Source organism: Melozone crissalis, unplaced genomic scaffold (assembly GCF_028551555.1).
Source record: "Melozone crissalis strain CALT ecotype California unplaced genomic scaffold, PUWL_Pcris_2 ptg000160l_1, whole genome shotgun sequence".
Taxonomy (NCBI): domain Eukaryota; kingdom Metazoa; phylum Chordata; class Aves; order Passeriformes; family Passerellidae; genus Melozone; species Melozone crissalis.
The window spans coordinates 460,368-484,034 of record NW_026535931.1 but is presented as its reverse complement, the minus strand read 5'-3'; the positions used below and the strand labels follow the sequence as shown (position 1 = coordinate 484,034).

General features: G+C 44.6%; 1 protein-coding gene across 2 annotated transcripts in view; it reads right to left on the bottom strand.

The window, feature by feature from the left end:
* The window catches only part of SCN8A (sodium voltage-gated channel alpha subunit 8), a 57,622-nt gene that overhangs the window by 9,587 nt on the left and 24,368 nt on the right, over positions 1–23,667 (bottom strand). For both annotated transcript variants that reach the window (XM_054293532.1, XM_054293534.1), the window contains exons 7-21: positions 20,532–20,753; positions 20,114–20,177; positions 19,467–19,608; positions 18,606–18,812; positions 18,053–18,340; positions 16,936–17,295; positions 15,576–15,711; positions 13,595–13,833; positions 13,246–13,419; positions 12,228–12,584; positions 10,711–11,181; positions 9,076–9,193; positions 7,829–7,983; positions 6,742–6,915; positions 876–998 (exon numbers count right to left, since the gene is read on the bottom strand). In XM_054293532.1, coding sequence (XP_054149507.1) covers positions 876–998; positions 6,742–6,915; positions 7,829–7,983; positions 9,076–9,193; positions 10,711–11,181; positions 12,228–12,584; positions 13,246–13,419; positions 13,595–13,833; positions 15,576–15,711; positions 16,936–17,295; positions 18,053–18,340; positions 18,606–18,812; positions 19,467–19,608; positions 20,114–20,177; positions 20,532–20,753 — 3,230 coding nt within the window. The remainder of the gene's footprint in view (positions 1–875; positions 999–6,741; positions 6,916–7,828; positions 7,984–9,075; positions 9,194–10,710; positions 11,182–12,227; positions 12,585–13,245; positions 13,420–13,594; positions 13,834–15,575; positions 15,712–16,935; positions 17,296–18,052; positions 18,341–18,605; positions 18,813–19,466; positions 19,609–20,113; positions 20,178–20,531; positions 20,754–23,667) is intronic.

Sequence of the window (23,667 nt, the reverse complement as noted above, 5' to 3'; positions counted from 1 at the left end):
GTTGATATGAAATTTCAGTTTTTTACTACTTTTTTATGTTCTTAGGAGACTCTTTCAATCCCAAATGGGGAAAAAAGCACCAAAATCTCAGAATATCAGTGGCAAAGCAGTGAGACACTGCAATAATTGAAACACCCAAGGGAGTGGTGCCAATTCAAGCTCGTTAAGTTCAATGCTTTGCTTGTGCTTTGTTCTGGTTCCACAGTGACAGGACAGGGACCAAAAAAGCATGGAAAAAAGGAAAGGGACAGAAAGGAAAAGCTTCACTACCAGACAAGGCTGCCAGTCACCACCAGACTGGACCGAGAACAACAAGGTGCAACAAGAGGAATGAAACCAAAAAGTTTTCAAAGAGCTGAGCTCCCCCCAGTCCCTTCCTGCAGCGAGCCACGAGAGGCAGCAGCCTTTTCCCCCTGGTTGCTTTTTTAAAATCCCCCTCTGAGACAGAATCTTTCAGTCCAATTCCACCAACAGCCAACAACCTGCAGACCCTGAGGTGGTTCCAATTCTGCTTCTTTGCACCTGGTGATTCTCCCTAGGTCAAAAAAAAAGTTACAGCTGAGAAGCCCCTCGGATGCTCGAGGTCAAAGCCAGGCCAAATGAGAACAGCCAAGTGTCAACATCGGCTACAAATGGGTGGTTTGGGCCAGTAATTAATGTAATGAGGCAGCTGATGCATCTCCCTTTGTTAGAGGGGAGGGTGCAGCGGTGGGCAGGGTGAGGGTTACATCCACGTAGAGGTGATCAAGTCAGCAGCTGCATCATGATTCTGTTTGGAATTCTCTTTCCACCAGTTTTGATCAGTTCTAGCATGCTTTTAAAAAATAAAATGCTCCACGGGCATGCAGAAGGATCAGCTGCTAATGGCATCTTACCCTCATCCCCTCAAATCGGGACAACGCTCTTAAAGGCCTCAAGGCTCTTAGTGTCCTAAGGGATTTTATGGCACCTAGTTCCGAGTAGCCCAGGGCATTAGCTATAAGGCTGACTAAAGAGACCTACACAGAAAATAGAAAAAAAATAGAAAAAAGAAACCAGAAAAAAAAATAGGAAAAAAAAAAAAAAACAAAAAAGAGAAAGAAAGAAAACGAAAACAACAACAACAAAGAAAAAACAACACGAAAAAAAGAAATTAAAAAAAAAAAAAAGAAAAAAAGAAAAAAAAAAAGGTTCCAGACTGTTAGATTGGATCCCCTAGCCCTGATTGCCCAGCCCAGGAGCCACCTGGGCCGCCCCAAATACCGAAGCCATGACACCAGCTGCCTACTTCACTTGACTGAACCGACCTGGAAGGAAATAATGCAGTTGAGAAAAGACCGAGAGGGGAGAGATCAGTGAGAAAGAGAGAGAGAGAGAGAGGCAGAGACACACATGGAGAGGGGCTGTTGGAAGGAAGAGCCCAAACGATGACAAAAACCTTACCCTCGCCCTTTACTGGCTGCACGGATCCCGGCGGCGCCCATGAAATTTAAGCCAGACAAATGTTAAAGGTACCTGTGAGAAAGAATACAGATAAATACACACACTGCACACCTGGGCCAGCTCTGCACAGCCACCGCGGCGCTCGGGAACGCGGAGCCTCTCCCAGCTCCTCCTGCCTGGCAGCCCACGTGGGGCAGCGTCCGACCAAACTGGGTTCAGACAGTCTGAAGATATTGCACTAATAATTTAAATTTTCTTTTCATTAATTGAAATTTTAAATCAGCTCCTCCTGCCTGGCAGCCCACACGGGGCAGCGTCCGACCAAACCGGGTTCAGATAGCCTGAAAATATTGCACTAATAATTTACATTTTCTTTTCATTAATTGAAATTTTAAATTTTAATAAATTTCAACCAAACTGGGTTCAGATAGTCTGAAAATACTCAATGAATCATTTACATTTTCTTTTCATTAACTGAAATTTTAAATCAGCTCCTCCTGCCTGGCAGCCCACGCGGGGCAGCGTCCGACCAAACTGGGTTCAGACGGTCTGAAAATATTGCACTAATAATTTACATTTTCTTTTCATTAACTGAAATTTTAAATTTTAACCAATTTCAACCAAATTGGTTTAAGATATTCTGAAAATATTGCATGAATCATTTTAATTTTTTTTTCATTAACTGAAATTTTAAATCAGCTCCTCCTGCCTGGCAGCCCACGCGGGGCAGCATCCGACCAAACTGGGTTCAGATAGCCTGAAAATATTGCACTAATAATTTAAATTTTCTTTTCATTAACTGAAATTTTAAATTTTAATAAATTTCAACCAAACTGGGTTCAGATAGTCTGAAAATACTCAATGAATCATTTACATTTTCTTTTCATTAACTGAAATTTTAAATCAGCTCCTCCTGCCTGCCAGCCCACGCGGGGCACAGTCCAACCTAACCGGGTTCAGATAGTCTGAAAATACTCAATGAATCATTTTAAGTTTCTTTTCAGTAACTGAAATTTTATATTTTAATAAATTTCAACCAAATTGGGTTAAGATATTCTGAACATATTGCAAAATATTGCAAAATTTTAATTTTTTTCATTAATTGAAATTTTAAAATGTAGTAATTTTCAACGAAATTGGTTTAAAATAAATAATAAGAAATAATAATTTTAAACCGAATTGGTTTCAAATAAATGATTTTCTCTCTGGTTATGAGCTAATTTAGCACAAAACTCCACATTCTTGTTCTAAAAGCACCTGGGAAATCCATTGATACGAAATACCCTTTATTTCAGTTTTTTACTACTTCTTTATGTTCTTAGGAGACTCTTTCAATCCCAAATGGGGGAAAAAGCACCAAAATATCAGAATATTAATGGCAAAGCAGCGAGACACTGCAATAATTGAAACACCCAAGGGAGTGGTGCCAATTCCAGCTGGTTAAGTTCAATGCTCTGCTTGTGCTTTTTAAACCAAATTGGTTTAAAACCAAATAATTTCCAGGAAATTTGGTTTTAAACCGATTTTGGGCTGCTGATGAGGGGAAGGATATCACTACCAGGGTAGGGAAAATTCCTTAAATGCCCCCCATACAAAATCAGGGTGCTGGCACAGAGCAGCTCTGTTTTCTGCCTGCTCTGACAGTGATCCTGCTCCAATTCCTGTGCTGAATTACAGCATTTCTGATCCCTTTTCCAACCAGCCCAGTATATCCCAGTACAGCCCAGTACAGCCCAGGGCTTCACTGCACACTCCTGCAGCTGCTGAAACTGGGATTGGGGAAAAAAACAGGAAAAAATCAGGAAAAATCAGGAAAAACAGGGATGGGATGGAGGAAAATGGGATAAAACCGGATTGGGATGAGGGAAAATGGTCACCATGCCTGGGGATTGCCAGGAATTTTCCCAAGTTTTTTTCCACATCCCAAAACCAACATCTCCAGTTTTCCCAATTTTTTCCCAACCCCAGCTCCAGAATCCTCCATTTTCCTCCAATCCAGGCGTTTTCTCCCCTTTTCCCCATCTCAATCCTGTTTTTCTCCCATTTTTCCCAATCCCAGCTCCATTTTCCTTCACCCCAATCCTGTTTTATCCCATCTCCCCCCATCCCACCCCAAATTCTCCCTGTTTTTCCCCAAAATCCCAACCTCAGCAGCCACAGGAGTGTGCAGTGAAGGACTGGGATGTACTGGGTTATACTGGGCAACCTGTTGAGCAAACTGGAGTCAGATTTAGGCTCTAAATCTGAATTTTCAGAGATCCTTAAACCCACCAAGTCCAGACACAACTTGGCCACGTGAAAACAGTTACAGACACCGCAGCTGCCACTATTCCCATTTTTCTCTATAATTTTTCCCAATTTTTGCTACCATTTTCCCTATTTTTTGCTACCATTTTTCACTACCATTTTTCCCTTTTTTCACTACCATTTTTCCCTTTTTTCTCTACCATTTTTTCCCTTTTTTCACTACCATTTTCCCATTTTTCTCTGCCATTTTCCCCATTTTTCTCTACCACCACACTTCAGACAAATAAGAAAGAGACATGAACCCTTTTTAAGGAAAAAGAAATAAAAAAAGACATCCATGTACAGCAACAAACAAAAGAACACAGGAGCTCCTCCTGGACCAGGTGGGGTTTCAGGTGAATTCTCAGAATAGGACACTTCCTATGTATCATTTTTTAATAGAAGAGATATTAGAATAATAATTAGAATTAATTAGAAGGATGATTCTTATTCCCCACTTATTTCTGGGAAATATCAAATCTGAATTTTAAATGCATTAATGTGTGAGAAAATTGAGATTTTATCTTTTTTGGGCACGTGGCTGATGTGCTTTTCCCATCTTCTTATGGAAATGCCCTGTCCACAGCAGGGCACTTGGAATCAGATGATTTTAAGGTTCCTTCCAACTCAAATAATTTCAGAATTCCGTGGTATCTTCCCCAGAAATAAGTGGCCACAATAGATTGGGTTTTCCATCCCATTTTAAAATTTTACATGCCAGGGGTGTCCCAAAGGATCCAACAAAGATTTTGCGAGGTATAACAGGCCAGGGCAATCCTGGTATGTTAAAATCTTAAATATAAATATAATTAAATATAAAAATTCAATGGATTTGGAGATGTGGTGTGTTTAAATAACACAGTAAATGTAACACTGGAAGTGTCCCATCCCTGGAAGTGTCCGAGGTTGGGCAGGAACAACCTGGGATGGTTCAAGGTGCCCCTGCCCTGGCAGGGGTGGCACTGGATGAGTTTAAGGTCCCTTCCAGCCCAAACCATTCCAAGAACAAAAATTTCTCATTTTTAGAGATTTTTCCCCTCAGGATAACACCTTACTCCCAAGCAGGACTCTTAAGACCATGCCAGAAAAAGGCAGTTTGAGCTTTTAATAAATAATCTTTGAGGATTATTCCCTGAGGACATTCCAACAGAAGACACAGCAGGCACCGAGGTCGCACAAAGGGAATCCCAGATTGACTGAAAAGCAGAATCCTTCATTATTACCCAGTAAAAGTCTTCACAAACACACCCAGGAAGCTTTGGGCATGAGGTAGGAGGGGAATTGGACAATGCTATAGCAACCTGCAAAATAACATCCAAGAGTGTTGTTAGGATGCAAAGGATCATTCCCTGCTGCCCTGGCTCGCTCCAGCCCCGGCCACGACGCGCCACCAAATTTGGGTTCAAAAAATGGGATTCAACAGGTACAGGACACAAAGCATTGCTGAGGTTTTGGTGGGGGGGGGTGTATTTTGGCACCTCAAAGTCACATTTCACGTTTTTTAATTTTTTTTTTTTCACTGGGAAAATTGTGCAACTCTTCTGTCTGTGATATCAAGGGAAAACAGGAATTCTAAAATTCCTAAAGCCTTGGGAATTGCAAACCCTTCTGCCTTTGTTCCCTCACTGTTCCCTTCCTGATCTTTACTCCACTCCCAGATGCATGGGAAGGAAATTAAACTTGTACCACATCTGCCCATTAAACTGGAATTCAATTGGAATTAAACTGGAATTAAATTGGAATTTAACTGGAATTAAACTGGAATTAAACTCTTTATCTTCAGGCAGCAAGAGAGATCCAGTAAATAAATTCATTTAATAATTTATTCCAAAATTTAAATTTATTTCTTAATTTATTTTAAATTTCTTTTCTGTCAGAAAATAAAACTTATAACGTCCAGGTTGTGTCCGAGGAAAGGTGTTGAGGGGATCAGAGAGGATTTTCTAGAAAAAATTAAAATTTCAAATTTCAATTTTCCTACAGGAAACAGGGTTTGAGTCACTTCTGCCCCTGAATTCCAAGCATAGTTCCTTCCACCTACTCAGGAATATTTCCAGAGTGATAATGGTGCTGAACAGCAACTGAATCATACCCAGAGTGTTCCAAAGGAGAAGCTTGGAAAAACTGGGAATTCTTTTTTAACACACTTGCTCTTGGGGCAGCCACCAGAGCCACTGAATCCCAGATGGATGTGATGAAACACTTTTAAGAGAATCCAAGCACTTGGGATTCTCAATTTCCTGGTTCTGAAATTTCCTATTGAATTACACCAATTTCTACCACTTTGGGCAGCAGAAATTCCATTTATTTCAAATTCCATTTATTTAAAATTCCAGTTATTTTAAATTCCATTGATTTTAAATTCCATGTATTTTAAATTCCCTCGCTCTGCCCCAGAGCCAAATTTATTGCTAAAACTTCTTTCTATTGTCTTTTTTTCTTTCTAATTCTACAATTTATTCACCTTTTTTTATTTCTCAGATTTATCCTCCCTCCCAAGACGTTCTGCAGGGGATTCCAGGGTGGATCTGTCCCTCACTCTACCCTGAGCTTTTTGTTTGATATGATTCTGCTTTTTCTTTCCTGTTTCTTTTGATGATGCTGAACTTGACTGTGCACAATCAGCTTTCCAAGGATTGAGATTCTCACAAATCCAGTGCTCGGAAGTGGGGTGGTGGGATGGGGAGATTCTGCTGCCTCATCACCCCCTCATCATTAATAATGCAAGAAAAGGATTACAGAGAATGCAACTCCCAGAAATATCCCCAAGGAATTCCACATCTGCACATCTTTCCCGTGGAAACACCTCCAAACACGGCCAGCTCTCCTAAAAATTCCATTTTTAGCATAGAAAAAAAGAGCCAAGGGCTGGAAAATCCTCCTTGGTCCCTGCAGGGCAGAAATCCCACAGAGAGCTGAAGGGTTTTTTTCCTTGATTTGGGAACTCACAGATATTGGGGTTGTTAAATCTATGACCCATGAGGGTTTGAGGAGGAAGCATCCCAAGCAGAAGGAAGAGGAGAGGATACATACAGCCACGATGAGGAAATCCAGCCAGCACCAGGCGTTGGTGAAGAATTTCACAAATCCATAGGCACACCACTTGAGCAGCATCTCCAGGATGAAAATGTAGGTGAAGACCTTGTCTGCATACTCCAGGATGGTCCTGATGGTTTTCCTCTGCTCGATGTAAATATCCTCAAAAGCCTGGGAAAAACCAGGTGCAAATGTCATTATATGGGATTTACTGCACAGTTCAGGGGCTTCAAATGACACTGAGCTGAGTTCAATGTACAGTTCAAGATGAGCTAAATGTATAGATTTTAATTTTTTTAATTAAATATTAAAAAATTAAAAACATATTATATATATTATATATATCTTTTATATATATTATATCCATTATATAATTATATATATATTATATATTATATATTATATATTATATATTATATATTATATATTATATATTATATGTTATATGTTACATGTTATATATTATATATTGTAATTATATATGATATATACTATATAATATATAAAAATATATTTTAATATATATTATATATAAAAACACATACATACACACTATATATAAATATATGTGAATAGACAGATATAGATATAGATATACAGATACACAGATATATAGGTATATAGGTATATAGAAATATAGAAATATAGATATATAGATATATAGATATATAGAAATAAATAAAGATATAGATAAAATACACATCTTTTATTAATATATATAAATCAAACATAGAAAATTGATTTTGTTCCAGTCACAGCTTGGACTTTATGGTGTTGGAGAGCTTTTCCAAGCTCAGTGATTCTGGAATTTTTTGATGCTGTGAAATTAGACATAGATACAGGCTGACTTTTCCCCAGATCCTCACATTTCTAGTCAAACCACGATCAGAACCCAGATTTGAAGGCTTTGTTCTTAATTTAAACTAAACAAAAAAAACTAATAAAAGCTTGTGTTGCTTTCCAGATAGGAATTTCCAAGATTTGCTTTTTCCCAAAATTTCCTGTACACAACCAGACGTCCCCAAGCCCAACACCTCTGGACTGCTGGGGTTTTACTTTTTTATTTTTTATTAATTTTACTCACCAGAGCCCCACTGCTCAGGAGGATCATGAAGATGATGAAAGTCTCAAACCAATTGTGCTCCACAATTAGGAAACAAGTTTTCCTCAAGGTCCACCACGACTTTCCCAGCCCCTCCTCAATATTGACCTGACAACACTTGCAGCGCTGCATACAACCTGGAACAGGGACAGGGCACAATTTCGCTCAGGAAACACAAGATTTAAGGTAAAAACATTAAATTCTCACTGTCTAGAAGCAGTTTTGATGTCACCAATACGAACCACGCTGAGTGAGTTAAAATTTTTGCGTTCTTGAGGGTTTTAGGGTTGTTTTGCCACTTCTGTGCCCGGGCACCAGAACTGACATCAATTTGGGAACAGATCAGCTCGTTCTATTTGGTGAGGGCCATGCTCTTGAGGAGACAAATGGAAAACTCGCTGATAAAATAACCTTGAACCATTTAAAGCATTTTTGCCTGGGGAATTCCTGTTATGATCAGCTCTCGAAAGACATCGAGGCCAGTCACAGGGAAGGAAAAGTACTCTGTTTCTGAGTACTTGAGGCATCAGCTGCACAAAAATCATCTTGTTCTGCTACAGGTCATCTCTGATTCTTCAGAAATTCCCCCTCTGAGGGTGGGCAGGCCCTGGCACAGGTGCCCAGAGAAGCTGTGGGTGCCCCTGGATCCCTGGAAGTGTCCAAGGCCAGGCTGGATGGGGCTTGGGGCAAGCTGGGATGGTGGGAGGGAGTAAATTTGGGTAAGTTTAAGGTCCCTTCCTACACAAACTACTGAATGATTTTATGATTTACATCCTAGCAGTGGCAGCTGCATCTCTGAGAGCTTCACTTTGCAAATTCCTCTGAATTGGTGCACCAGCATGCAAGAAGGGCCTGGAGATAAGCTGAGAGCCAGCCCTGATCCAGGCTGGTGGAAGAGGTTTTACAGAGAGCCAGAGAGAAGTTTGATAAGAGGATCCGTGTTTACCCCTGGAAGAATTTCCTACCAAGGTCGCTGACATAGAAACCAGGAAAGAAAAGGATAAATAAGAGAAACCTGCAATTATTGCAATGAGCATTTTGTGTGTATGAGTAAAGTGTAAACTTAGGAGTTTTGTAAAAAAGCATGCATGCTATAATAAACACAGTTTGAAACCTTCTGAAAATGGATTTTTTGCTTTGTGTGGTCTCTGTTTCTGTCTCAACTGACACAGGCTGACGTGAGCTCCCCCAGAACACCCCCAGAGCCTCCTCCCTCACTCCCTGCTCACCTTCTGTGAAACAGGCATCGGGGTCCAGGTACTCCTCGGGGGCCTCCACGGGCACCTCCTCCACCTCGGGCTTTATGTCGATGGTGCTGCCCTCGGAGGAGCTGCTCTCGTCGAGTTTCTGCAGCACAAATCAACCCAACACAATCAGCACCAAACATCAGCCCCAAAAAACACCAAACTTCACGAGGACTCAGCTGCTTGTTCACCGCATTTGCTGTCATGGAAGTTGTTTCCTCACTTTAATCACTGAGATCCTGACCCAGCTTATGTCTCATGTTAACAGGACAGACAGGATTAAATATTATTATATTTAATATAGGATTAAATATTTACATTATGAAAGGTGTCCCTGTCCATGGAGGAGCTTGGAACTAGATGATTTTTAAGCTCCTTTCAAGCCAGGCCATTTTATTATTACATATATTTTACTATGACAATATATTTTTTATTTATATATATATTTAGTTAGTTAGCTTTACACTGCATTTTATGATTACACATATGTTATTTATTTTCTATTTTATTTTACTATTATTATATTTCTTTTACTATAACTATGGTAAAAATATATTCTATATATATTTACAATATATATAGAATACATATTTACTTAGAATATATATATTTAGAATATATAAATATATCTATTAAATATTAAAATTAAATATAAACATATTTTGTCTATATAAATATGTAGTATATATAAATACATAGCATACATAAATGTACAGTATATATAAATATATTGTATTTATACAATTTATATGTTTATTTATTATTTATTTATTATATATTTATTGTTATTATTTATACTATAAGATTTATATATCTTTATATATATACCATATGTTGTATATATATTTATATAACCATTCTATGATTGCATATATTTATTTTATATATATTTTTAAGTATTTGTGGCTTTCCACAGAGCACAAGAAATTCCATTTTGAGTGCAAAGACAACATCCCAACACCAACAAAAGCTGAGTGCTGGAACTACCCAGCTCTCCCTGCCCAGAGGTTTCCTGGCCCTCCCAGTGGACTGAATGCCCTGAGTGAATTTGGAGCCCTCCCAGTGCCCCAAGTGGATTTGGTGCCCTCCCTTCCAACACCCCGAGTGGATTTGGAGCCCTCCCAACGCCCCAAGTGAATTTGAAGCTCTCCCAATGCCCCAAGTGGATTTGGAGCCCTCCCAATGCCCCAAGTAGATTTGGAACCCTCCCTCCCAATGCCCCAAGTGAATTTGGAGCCCTCCCTCCCAAAGCCCCAAATGGATTTGGAGCCCTCCCAATGCCCCAAGTGAATTTGGAGCCCTCCCAAAGCCCCAAATGGATTTGGAGCCCTCCCAATGCCCCGAGTGGATTTGGAGCCCTCCCTCCCAAAGCCCCAAATGGATTTGGAGCCCTCCCAACGCCCCAAGTGAATTTGGAGCCCTCCCTCCCAAAGCCCCAAGTGGATTTGGAGCCCTCCCAATGCCCCAAGTGAATTTGGAGCCCTCCCTCCCAAAGCCCCAAATGGATTTGGAGCCCTCCCAACGCCCCAAGTGAATTTGGAGCCCTCCCTCCCAACGCCCCAAGTGAATTTGGAGCCCTCCCTCCCAAAGCCCCAAGTGGATTTGGAGCCCTCCTCCCACCTCCTTGCTGCCATCAGGATCCGTGTCGCTGCTGAAATCCTCCGTGTTGAGGTTCTCGAAGTCGGACTCGCCCACGGCGATGGGGACGCGCACGGTGAGGTTGGGGTTGTTGATGAAGGACATGTGGTCCTCGTCGATGATGTACTTCTCCACGCTGCTGCCGATGCCGCTGGTGGTGCCGTTGCCGTTCTTGAGGAAGTCGATGTCGCGGTTGATGTCGGCGCCGGTGTGGTTGGCGATGCAGTTCACCTTCTTGTCGTAGAGCTCGTCCAAGGGCTTCACCTCGTCGGCCTCCCTCTGCTTGAAGTGGGCCTGCATGAACTCCCTGACCTTGGCCTTGGTCCAGGCGATGCCCTTCTTGATGCGGATCACCGAGATCTGCAGGTTGTTCATCTCGCCGTCGTCGTCCGTGGCTGCCAGGTTGTCTGCGCTGAAGGAGCTCAGCAACAAGGCCAAGAACAGGTTCAGCACCTGAAAGGGAAGAGCTGATGCTGCACTGACACACAAAGGGGGGATTCCCAAAGCTGAGCAGAGCTCTCAGCGCCCACGCCCTGCTGATGGTGCAGAGCTGTCTCCAAACATCAGCTCAAACTCATCCAGGTGCCCAGGTTCAAGCTACGACCCCTTGATGCTGCAAAATGTTCCCTGAGGAGTGCCAGGGGTCCAGGGCAGGTACAGGGGTGCCTGGATGGAGCCCCTTGCAGGATCTGGACTGCAGAGGTCGGAGAGGGATTTAACCCTCACAGGATTTAAATTCAACCTTATTGATTTAGTCCCATCTCTGCCTCAAAGAAAATGGGGGAAATCTTGGTATTTTGAGTGATCACTCCCAGCTCTACTTCCTCACCCACATTTAGTGACCAACCCCAAGATTTATTTTATCAAAACCCTTTGGCAAGACAGGACCTCTCAGAGAGAGCTCACAACTACTTTGAAGAATTGCGACCGTTCATGTGACTTCATTCTTGCTCACATTTTCCTCCACAGACTTTTCTTCGTGAAATTTAAGGCCAGAAGGAAGCATCATGATCTAGTCCAACCTCCCACACAACAGGCCGTGCAGTTTCACAGCCCATTCCTGCACACAACAGCACCTCATGACTGAGCCAGTGGGCAGGTTTTAGAAGAAACCTCCATTCCTCAATTTAACACTTCAGGACCTTCCCCTGTGCACCAAATTATTTTGTTTTCTGGCAATTAAAATGCCAGGTTTTGCTTCTTTTAGCTTATTTTTCCCCTCAGGTCAGGTCTGCACACTTTGACTGAGGCGTTCAGACTTTCAAGATTTTCTTGCAAAATGCTTCATTTATGGGTGACTGTTGAAGGTCCTCATCAAGCAAAAAACATCTTTAGCATTGTGCTACCAAAATCTACTGATTGACAGATCAAAGGCCAAGAGGGACCTCCACAGAGCAGGAACAGGCTCACAAACCATCACTCCCTCATGCTGGCGGTCTCCCCAAGTCCTACCCCATCCAGAGGCAACCAAGAAAGCCCACCAGTAACCATTTACTGACCACTAAATTTCCGATGACCATGACCATCATGAAGACAATCAAGCACATGGCCTGTCCTGCCACTTCCATACAATCCCACATGGTCTCAATCCACTCCCCACACAACACACGGAAGACAATAAGGAAGGAGTGGAAGAAATCGTGCATGTGCCAGCGGGGTAGCTCACAGTCCGAACTGATCTTGCAGACACACTCCTTGTAGCTTTTGCCAAAGAGCTGCATCCCCACCACGGCGAAGATGAACACGATGATGGCCAGCACCAAGGTCAAATTCCCCAAGGCACCCACTGAGTTACCAATGATTTTTATCAGCATGTTCAGAGTGGGCCAGGACTTGGCCAGTTTGAAGACTCTCAGCTACAAAAAAAACACCGAAAGAAGCAAACTTTAAGCAAAGAGGAAAATAAGGCAGAACTTCCTAAACATCAACCATCTTGTGTTTTACATAAAGGTAAGTCCAAGCTTCTGCTACTGAGGGTACAGGGGGCAGAGAATGCTTAACCTTTCTTTGAGCATTTTGTACTTTTGTAATCAGTTATTCCCCACACAGAAATACTGAGTTATTCCCAAAGGAAAAGTCACCCTTCCCTGCCCAAATGCAACAAGCTGCTGCTCAGATTTCATAAAGAGCAGTCCTGAAGAAAGAAGAGATCATAAAAAATGGCACCATTTGATCTCTGTCCTCCCCAAACCCAGAAAATTTATTTTCCCTTGTACTGTGTAAATGGGAAAAATTCTTTACGTGATGGGGAAGGGCTGGAACTGTGTCAGGGAAGGGATAGGTTGGATATTGGGAAAAAGTTCTTCCCCTGGCTGGGCACTGAGCAGGGAATGGTCAGTGCCCCAGCTCAAAGGATGTTTGGACATCACTCCCAGGGATGCCCAGGGTGGGATTGTTGGGGTGTGGAGCTGCACTGGATGATCCCTTGTGGGTCCCTTCCAACTAAGGACACTCCATGATTCTGTGATTCTAAGCTCCACTACAATAACACTGAAAAAGAGCTGGAATTTGGAATACCAATCGGAAAGATCGCAGCACGGAAAGCCCCTCCACATCAGCCAGACTCAGCTCCATCAAACTCAGGGAGACAATAAACCCATCAAAGATGTTCCAGCCTTCCTGAAAATAATAGTATGGATCCATTGCAATGAGCTTCAGGAACATTTCTGCTGTGAAAATCCCAGTGAAAACCTGGAGTGGGGAGGAGAGACAGACAAAGAACACACAAAGAGTCATTTTTGGCTTATTTTCAGATCTTCAGGCTAAGTCTCGACAATGCAATTGACTCAAAGTCCAAGCCCACATCAATACTCCAGGCATCCCAGCAGGAGCAGACCTGTGGGGAGCATTTAGCAGATTTCCTTACCAGATTTCCTACAGCGAGCACGTGCTCAAACTCAGGGGTCATGGGGTGGTGCTCCATGGCCATGAACAACGTGTTCAGCACGATGCAGATGGTGATGGCCAAGTCAACAAAAGGATCCATGACAATTAAGTTCACAATCTCCTTCAGCTTCATCCAGTACGGGTGGCATTCCCAGATCAGGAAGGTGTTGGCAAATTTGTACCAGCAAGGGGGACACTTCCTCTGGGACTCTTCCAGCTCTGCAGGTACAAAAAAAAACAGAGTTCAGGCTTCATCTCTGAGGGTGAAGAATTACAAAACTGTGAACTTGGTGGAAATGGCCCTGGAGAAGAGCTGGGTAAAGTTTGCGGGCATCAGGGAGAAATTCTTCATGGAAAGGGTGGTCAGGGAGGTTTGGAGTCCCCATCCCTGGGCATCACCAAGGAATGACAGGACGTGGCACTCAGTGCTCTGGCCTGGGTGACAAGGTGGGGATTGGTCTCAGGTCAGACCCAACAAACCTTGGAGCTCTTTTCCAACCTCAAGGATTCTTGGATTTCATGGTTTTACTGAGCTCCATGACTTCTCCTTTGTCCCTACACAGCACCTGCACCAGGTCACCAGAACTGCAGTTCTAACCCTGCGCTTCAGCCCCACCAGGATGATTCAATGCAAATTATTCCAAATGAAGGGTTATATTTAACTCAGAACTGATCAAGGTAAAGCAGTTAAAACCAAAGTTACAGATTCCAAACTGCCTTTGCTGCCAGTTTTTAAATAACTGAGATGAATTCTGTGCTGAACACAGACACGGTCTAAAAGAGGAAAGAGGTGACATAATGCTGTAAAGGATTTTCAACAGGAATAACCTGATTAGGACTAACTACATCCATTTACAGAAATCAAACACAGAAATGCTGTGTCCATTTATTTTTTACACTGGCTCATCTCAAGTGCTTAGGGAAAAAAAAATACAAATGAGGAGTTGTCCCCATTTGTTGACTTGCTGGTTCCAGTCAGGCCATGCAGCTGTGCACCCTCACCTTTTATTTTTTATGGGAAGGGAAAGGACCACCGTGCTCTCTTTCCCATTGGTTCTCTGGTTGCTTAGTATTTAGTTGCCTTGGAATTTCTGAAGTTAAAAAGAGGCCCGTGGCACTGGAGCCCGTAGGCGTTTGCGCAGGAGGCGAGCGGCAGCAAAACCCTGCTCTGTTTCTAAGTATATTTAGTTTTCCTACAATTTTATTGCAGGAGACAGCAGGAATTTGAGATCATCAACCGCGTGTGGCTGCTGTTCATGAATTCTTTCTGGCTCCTGCATGACATATTGGGAAATCTCATCTCCATGTGCTGTCCGTTCCAGAATTCCCACCAGCCAACAGCCCCTTTCTCTCCTGACAGCTGTCACATTGCAGCTCCCAGTGCAGCTCCAATCCTTCTCTCCCACTCCTGGAGCAAAGGAAGGTCTCTCCAGTGCTTGGGGATGACACAAGACACAACACCCAGACCTGACACTGCCTTACTCCTCTGATCTCCACACTGCATTCTCTTCATTGTAAAATTACAACTCTTTGTTGCCTTTACCTCCATCTCTGGGCAATCTGGATGCCAAAACCAAGTAAAATAAAGTCTAATAAGTATTTCTTTATTAATAAAGACCCAAAAGAAGCAGATTTAGGCAAAACCATGCAGGAATATGTACTGCTCGAAAGCAGGGGGAGCTGAATTCCACTAGACCAGGTTGCTCCAAGCCTTGCCCAACCTGACCCTGGACACTTTAGGAATGGGGCAATTTCTCTGGGCAACCCCACCCTTACTGGGAAGAATTCTGTCCCAATATCCCATCCATCCCTGCTCTCTGCCAGGGGGAAGCCATTCCCTGTGTCCTGTCCCTCCAGCCCTTTGTCCAAAGTCTGTCTCCAGCTCTCTTGGAGCCCCTTCAGGCACTGGAAAGAGCTCAAGGGTGTCCCTCTAATCCCCAAATCTTACCCTCAACACCTACCCTCAACAAGGGTGTTGGTCAACCCAGTCATGACACTGTTGGTCCGATCCTTCCTTCCATAGGACGCGTTCACCTGATCCATTGAGACCAAGAGAGACCCACCAGGCTTCTTCCTAATTTCGATCTCAGTGGTACCCTGAAAAATCCAGAAGGTGATTAATACAGACTTGAGTCTTCTCTCTTACCCACTCTCAGCCCAGAAATGCAGCACTTGGTCTGCATTTCCATATTCTGTATTTTCCATATTCTGTGCAACCCTCTGTCCTTCCCACCTTCCTACAATATGCAAGTGGTCCAACCAAAACTCAAGCCCTTTTTTCTGTTGGATCAGTGCTCTGCAGCCTTAGAGCCTAATTTGTCATTACTGCATTTTAGAGAACATTTCTAATTACATACAATGTCATTAATCCTCTGTACTAGAACCAAACAGATGGGCATGCTGGTCAGACCACACTGGTCAGACCATGCTGGTCAGGCCATGCTTGGCTGACCAGAACATGCTCATTTGACCACACTGGTCAGACCATGCTGGTCAGATCACACAGGTCAGACCATACTGATCAGACCATACTGGTCAGACCATGCTGGTGAGACCGTGCTGGTCAGACCATGCTCGTTTGATCATGCTGGTCAGACCATGCTGGTCAGATCACACTGGTCAGACCTTGCTGACCAGATCATGCTGGTCAGACCATGCCTGTCTGACCAGACCATGCTCATCTGACCATGATCATCTGACCATGCTGGTCAGACCATGCTCAGCAGACCATGCTCATCTGTCCAGACCATGCTCATTTGACCATGCTGGTCAGACCAGAGCATGCTCAACTGACCATGGTGGTCAGACCATGCTCAGCAGACCAAGCTTATCTGACCAGAGCATGTTCATCTGACCATGGTGCTCAGACCATGCTGTCCAGACCACACTGCTCAGACCATGCTCATCTGTCCAGACCATGCTCGTCCGACCATGCTGGTCAGACCAGACCATGCTCATCTGACCATGCTGGTCAGACCATGCTCATCTGACCAGACCATGCTGATCAGACCATGCTCATTTGACCATGCTGATCAGACCATGCTGACCAGACCACACTGCTTAGACCACGCTGGTCAGACCAGAGCATGTTCATCTGACCATGGTGGTCAGACCATGCTCAGCAGGCCATGCTCATCTGACCAGACCGTTCTGCTCAGAACACGTTGGTCAGATGACACTCAGCAGACCGTGCTGCTCAGACCATGCTGACCAGACCACGCTGACCACACCACACTGCTGAGACCACGCTGCTCAGACCATGCTGTACAGACCATGCTCATCAGACCATGCTGCCCAGACCATCCCACGCTCAGCAGCTACCTCGGGCAGGATGCGGCCCCCGGGCATGCTGGAGGGCGGCCCCCCGATGAGGGACACGACGCCGTTGCAGTCCACGGTGCTGTTCCTCTTGATGCTGCGGCGCAGCGTGGGGAAGATGCGTGAGGAGCGGCTGCCCTGGCTGTAGCCGCTGTAGCCGCTGTAGCTGCTGCGCCGGTCGCGGCCGCGGATGGGGATGAAGAGCGAGTCCCTCCTGCCCTCGCTCTCCTCCACCGTGCTGTGCTCGTCGTCTGCAAATTCATTCTCCGAGCCCGGGTCGCGGAAGCGCCCCTTGTAGCTGAAGATGCTGCTCTTGCTGTTGTGGCGGGAGAGGAAAGGGGAGCCCGGGATGCTGAGGAGAGACTGGGAGAGGAAGAGGAGGAAAGTGAGTGGTGCAGCTCTCCGGCCACAGAGAGAAACAGACAACTTTCCCAGGAAAGTCTATGAGAAGATCAGAGGAAAGAATGAGAAATAATTCTTATCTTAACTTGCTGCACCTGGTGTTTGTGAATGTGTGGAGTGTGTTATGGAGAATTTTTTATTAAGGGTGGTTTCTTAATTAGCCAGTGGTGATGGCGTTTTGATTGGAGGACCAATTAGGTCCAGCTCTATCACAACTGTCTATAAAGGTATGGATTTCTTAATAAAGGAAATGACCAGCCTTCTGTAATACATGGGGTCTATGTCAGTTATTACCCATCAGGGACCCGTTTGTCATGACACTGAAGTAAGGTGGAAAAATGATAAAATAAAGTCCTCTCAAAATCAGGCCTTCTCTGGTTGAATTTAAAAGTCATCTCTTCTTTCTTTTAGAAGTCATTTATTCTAAGCCAAGCTAGCATTTTGCAGCTCCCATGTGAAAGCAATCCTGTTGTGAGCAGTTTGTTAACAAAACCAATCTATTCCTGGGTCAAAAACAACTGGCACCTGTGTGAACTGTTTAGATAGAAACTACACTGTTAGACTTAACTCTACACTGTCATCACCTTGGGTTCTACGTGTTCTCCTGACCCAACACAGCTCAGGACAGTGGGCACAACCCTTGAGATGCCAAGAGGAGTCTAAACAGAATATTATCCTGACCTCAACCACAAACATTAGTGAAGGAACAGAAAACTACCTGGTTCATGATGGAAAACTTCCTTCCCAGCCTGTTATCTGGCAGCCTGAACACTTTCCTCCTCATGCCATCCTCAGACTCCGACTTGAACACCTTCTCGTTGTCACACTTCTCATCTCCCTCCGACAGCTCCTTGTCCTTCCGCTTCTTCCTCCTGTTCCGGCGCTCCTTGGCGCTCTTGGAGCTGAGCTTGGAGATCTCCGAGGAGCTGCGGGACATCCTGCCCCCGCCATCATCCTCCACAGCATCTTCAGACACCGTCCCTGCCGAGGTGACCATGGCAGCAGCCTGAGGGTGCAGGCAAGGGAAGCAAAAATAAATCACATTTTCCCACCGTTAACGCTCCATTTGCTGCTGGAAGAAAGAGTTTGGCTCAATGCACCTGAGTAAAAGACTTTGGGGCAGGACTGAGAGGTTTATTCTTTCCTTGGAATACACTCACAGCCAGAATTTGTTAGAGTTTTTATAGTCTGCTTGTGCAGGCAGTAAAATCAGCTTCTCTGGAAACCAGGGCCTCACCAGCCTTACAGAGAGGAATTGTTGTTTTTCTCACCTGTGCTTCTTCCTGCTGCTTTTTCAATTGTTCCAACATGGCCTTGAATTCTGCCTCCTTCTGCTCTGCCTCCTCCAGGGTCGCCTGGTTCTGCTCCTCGTAGGCCATGGCCACCACAGCCAAAATCAGATTCACCAGGTAGAAGGATCCCACAAAGATCACCAGCACAAAGAAGATCATGTAGGTTTTTCCTGCCGCTCGTAAAGTCTGCAAGTGGAAGAGAATGGCAGAGGGATTAGAAAAGGGAAAAAAAAAGCAACTTCAGGCTTCCCTGACACGAGACGCAAGAGCTGATCCCAAGTTTCTTGACCTGAATGTTTCTAAGAAAATCCAGCAGCGCTGAATATTCCAGAGCTCAGCATTTCCCCTGCACACTCCTTAGCCATGAACACAAAAGGTGACATCCACCTTCCTCCCTTAAGGGAGCATCCAAACTGAAAAGAACTCAGAGGCACAGTGTGAAACCCAATGCTCAGACTCCCTTAAAACAAACCAAATCGAGAAAAAGCTGCTTCAGCAAGGTCCCCAAAGCACCCTCAGGTCAGGAGAAAACTCTGTGCCCTCCAAAGAGCCTGAGCACCCTCCGTGAGCAGAGCTGAACGCTCACAGCCTCCTGCAGCCATTGCTAAGGCTGCTCCCAAATTAATTCACAGCTCAGCTGGACCCACCATCCCTCCTGGACTTAAAGTCCAACACCTGCTGACAATAATGTCCCCTTCTTCCCCCAAAAAAACCTCACTGTGAAGCTTTACTTGCGCTCTTTTGGAGAGAAGGAATAAAACAAAGCTTCTCACATTTCCCTTTCCTATTTTACCCCCAGATTCTCCCCGTGTACAACAGCAAAGTGAAGTGTTTACTTACTAATTGATACAAGTTCTCCCAAAAGTCCTGAGTCATAAGGCGAAATAAAGCCAGAAAAGCCCAGCTGAAGGTGTCAAAGCTGGTGTAGCCGTAGTTGGGGTTCCGTCCTGCCTTCATGCACGTGTATCCCTCTGGGCATTGGCTGGGGAGGGACAGCAGCCAGGTCAGGGCTCACTCTCCCAACAAACAGCAGCTCTCTCCATGTCATTTGAGTTCAGCAGACAAGGAGACAGGATTTCAGGAAAGCCCTGCTCTCCCTGTCCTACGGAAATGAGACGCTGCAAGGCGCAGCTTTTCCCCAAGCCTGAGCCCAAGGCAGGAGCTTGGGCCAGAGAGCTGAAGGTTGGGGTGGAAAACCAACAGCACATTGCAAGTTCCCATTTCTGAGCCTCCATCCACCCTTCTCTGATTGGATTCAGAGGGAAATAATTCCACTGGTATTGGTGGCCAGAGCTGCCTCCTGACAGGGAAAATGTCCCTTACATTGCATCAGCAATGGATTCATAATCAGGTTAAGAAATTTGAAACCTGGTGAAGTAACAGCAGAACCAACAGAGGAAGCAACAGGGAATATCCCAATATGCCAGCTTTAGGTAAATCATTGTTAATGAAGCTCAAACTGGTTGTTAATGAAGCTCAACACTCACCCTGCATCTGAACTGTTACCACAGAGCAAAGGGTCGGGGGCGCCAGGAATGATGTAAAAATTTGCTGAAGATGAAAAAGAAGAGGTTACGTTCACACACATATGGAGTTAGAGGATTTAACAGACTATAACACTGTTAAAACCTTCACTAAAAAGACCCCCCAAAAGCACTGCTGAGAAATTTGTCAGTAAAAAATATTTTTTGGACTAATTATTTCACTAAAAGAGCACATTCTAAAGGATGAATTCAACTAGGAACATCTCAACAAGGTCAAATAAAAAAAAAAAAAAACTGAAAAACTTCTGCACATGGGGTTTTTACTGTGAAAACCAGACACACCAAAGCATGAGCCACGCTGGAACCCCTGCACTGAGCCAAGTCAGGAGGTTTTAGAGACCCTCAGTGTAGAAATACCTACACACATTGTTGGTGTATTCCTCCCAGTCGAAGCCTCTGGAGCCATTATCCAGGAAGGTCTCGTTCACATTAATTGGCCAAATCACACACTTGTTCCTTAAGTTGCCCATGAACAGCTGGAGCCCAATGAGGGCAAAGACACTGAGACAGAAAACTGTCAGGATCATCACATCCGACAGCTTCTTCACAGACTGGATCAGGGCACCCACGATGGTCTTCAAGCCTGTGGAGATGGAAACAAGACTGGAAATCACTCCTGTAGAAGGAAACCACACTGAAAACCCAGATTAATACAGTACCTTGGAGTGACTCTAGGGTGGGAGAGGTTGTGGCTGTGAATGGTGGAGGTTCCTGGAACAAGCGCGTGTGGTGAGGATTCCCAGCCAGCACAGCACTGGGATGGAGGCAAGGATGGGTCAGAACAAACCAAAACCCCAATGTTTGTCCCTGAGCCTCGCAGCAGGACTGCACAATGTGGGGAATCACTCCTCCCCACACACAAGGTTTGTCAAATGAGGATCAAATTGGGATTTGCTGCCACGAAAATCCTCGTGGGCACGTTGTGTTCGAGCTGAGCTCGCTGGCACAGGCTGCAACAACTCACAGAGATCAAATACCTTTAACTCTCCACATCTTGGGTTTCTCCTGCTCAACTGAACTGTCTCAGCACCTCCCCTCCCTTGCAGGAGCAGAATCTTCCCTTTCAGAGGTGGCTTTGGTTACAGCCAGGGCAGGGCTTCACCCACAGCATCGCTGCTTTGGGATTTACTGAGGCCACGGGGATCATTAACAGGCTCAGGATCAAAAATGAGATATTCCAAAAGGAATCCTGCTGCTTTCCCACACCAGTCTGGTCCGTGAGAGGCAGAACTCGTGAGTGGGGAGAACTCAGAATTAATTTTTAGGTGAATCTAGCTAGAATTTTGGATGCAGAAACAACACTGAATTAGGCTCCTTTAGTCAGCCTTTCTGGTGTGAAGTAGGATGATTCTGTCGTTTATAAATAAGCAGTGAAGGGAGAAAAGAGAAATAAAATAAATAAAAAATAACTGCTGGATTTGGGGTCAGTCAGATCCAAGGTTCCAGCTGAGACCACAGGAACATTTTGCAATAAACCCTGGAGCAGAAACCTTGGTCCCTCCCAACCTCCTCCTACAAAACCCCTGTAGACCAACAGAGGTTAGACCCATCCCAGGAACACAAAGCTTCCAAAACAAACGGCTGCAGACACATTCCTCATAAAAATCCTATTCTGAAGTGTCATTTACTCCCATCATCCAAACTTCCCATGGACTTTCCAGCCCAGAGCAGGATTTTGCTGTTGTGGCAGACACATCACCCCCAGCACCTCGTGCCATGCTCTGCTCTGCACATGCACCCATGGGCTCCTGCTTTGGATGCTGCTCTCTCTCAGATGTGCCAGGGGAGTTTTGGAACCGGGACAGGACTGGCAGCAGGAGAAATCCCAGTCCAAGGACTGGGAACACTTCAACAAACACAACCCCAAAAACTTCCAGCTGTGGAGTTGCTCCGTGGGTCCAGGTTTCCCTGAATCCTGTGGAATGCAGCTGTGACCCACGTGGCAATTAAAATATAACAACTCAAATGCCAATATGGAAAATTTCTTGAGACCATCATGGTTTCACACAGGTTTTCCACCAAAAAAAGGGATATTTTGGTGGTTTAGCTCATGGGTGTCACAGTTTGCTCCTGTCACACTGATCCATACAGAGGACAGAATTTTGTCCATGGCATGACAAATTCTGGTGGTATTTCCCATTTTTATCTTGTCTCAAACACATCTTAATTCCAGTTATTGACAGAAGGTGTAGATGGCACTCGAAACACTAAAAGGAGCTTCTCAGTAGCTCAGCACAGAGTTAAAATTCCCATTCCATGTGCTGAAGCAGAAGGGGAGCCCCTTTATATTTTAATATTGAGTGTATTCTAAAAATCACTTTTTCTTGCAAAATTATAGTGGTAAAACCCATAAAGAGCACTTTATGCTTTCATATTAAATAACCCAAAAAACCAATTATTCAAATGCTTTACACTCCTCCTGCTGTCACAAAATGGAGGGGGACCAAGATTTGTGCTGCAGAAACACACCTGGACAACCCTCCCCCAAAAATGGATATAAAACCCCAAAGTTTTTGCCATTTCAGGTGTGTTCAGCATCCCCAACACCCAAACAGGATCTCCTTGGCTGTGTGTGGCAAATTACCCCTTTTGATTCAATGAAAATTGTCCCTCTAATAAAAATAACATTGAAGGTGTGCCGAACTTAGCAGGGCTCAGCCCAACCCCTGCCATTTGAAATAAAACTCTGTAAAGTTTTGAATTCTATGGAGAGAATGATCCAAAACTGAGCTGTTCTGCTCCCCTCCACGGGAACACAAGGCATGCTGTCACACAGCCAGCAACCAGCTCCTGAAAGCTGCATCATCTCCACACTGCTAGAATTAAGAAAGCAAAACACAGGCAAAACTGGTTTAACATCAATGCTTCTGCTGTGAGCAAGGCAGAGCTCTCTGCAGCAGGCTGAGAGAACGACAACCACCCCTCAGACCCACTCCTCACAGCAATTCCCAAAGGTCTTTTGCTCTTAAAAATCACCAGACATGAAGGAAGGCTCAGTGGGAACATCACTCCAGCATGTTCTCAATGGGTGCAAGGAAAGCAGCGCCATGTAGGAGCATCATCATCATCACCATCACCATCATCATCATCATCATGCACAACAGGCAGGCCCAGCTGATGGGGTTGGCAGTCTGGGATGGCACAAAAGGGATGAGCCCCACAAATGCACAGGCTGGTCCCTGGCAGCCTGGGAAAGAGCCAGCACTGCAGGATCAGGGAGTGCGTGAGGGAACAAAGCACAAAGGAACTGAGACCAAAACTCATCGAGGAGTTATTCTGGGTTGAGCACCTGGAAACCAAAAAGCTGGAGACGTCTGAGTGCCTTAAGCTTGGTGTCAGAATTAGGAACACTTTTGAGGAACCACGTGCATGAAGCTTTGCTGCACAAGAATTCAGGACCAGGAAGTGTTCCAGGCCAGGCTGGACAGAGCTGGGATTAAACCGGTCTAGTGGAAGGTGTTCCTGTGGAACAAGATGAGCTTTAAGGTCCCTCCCAA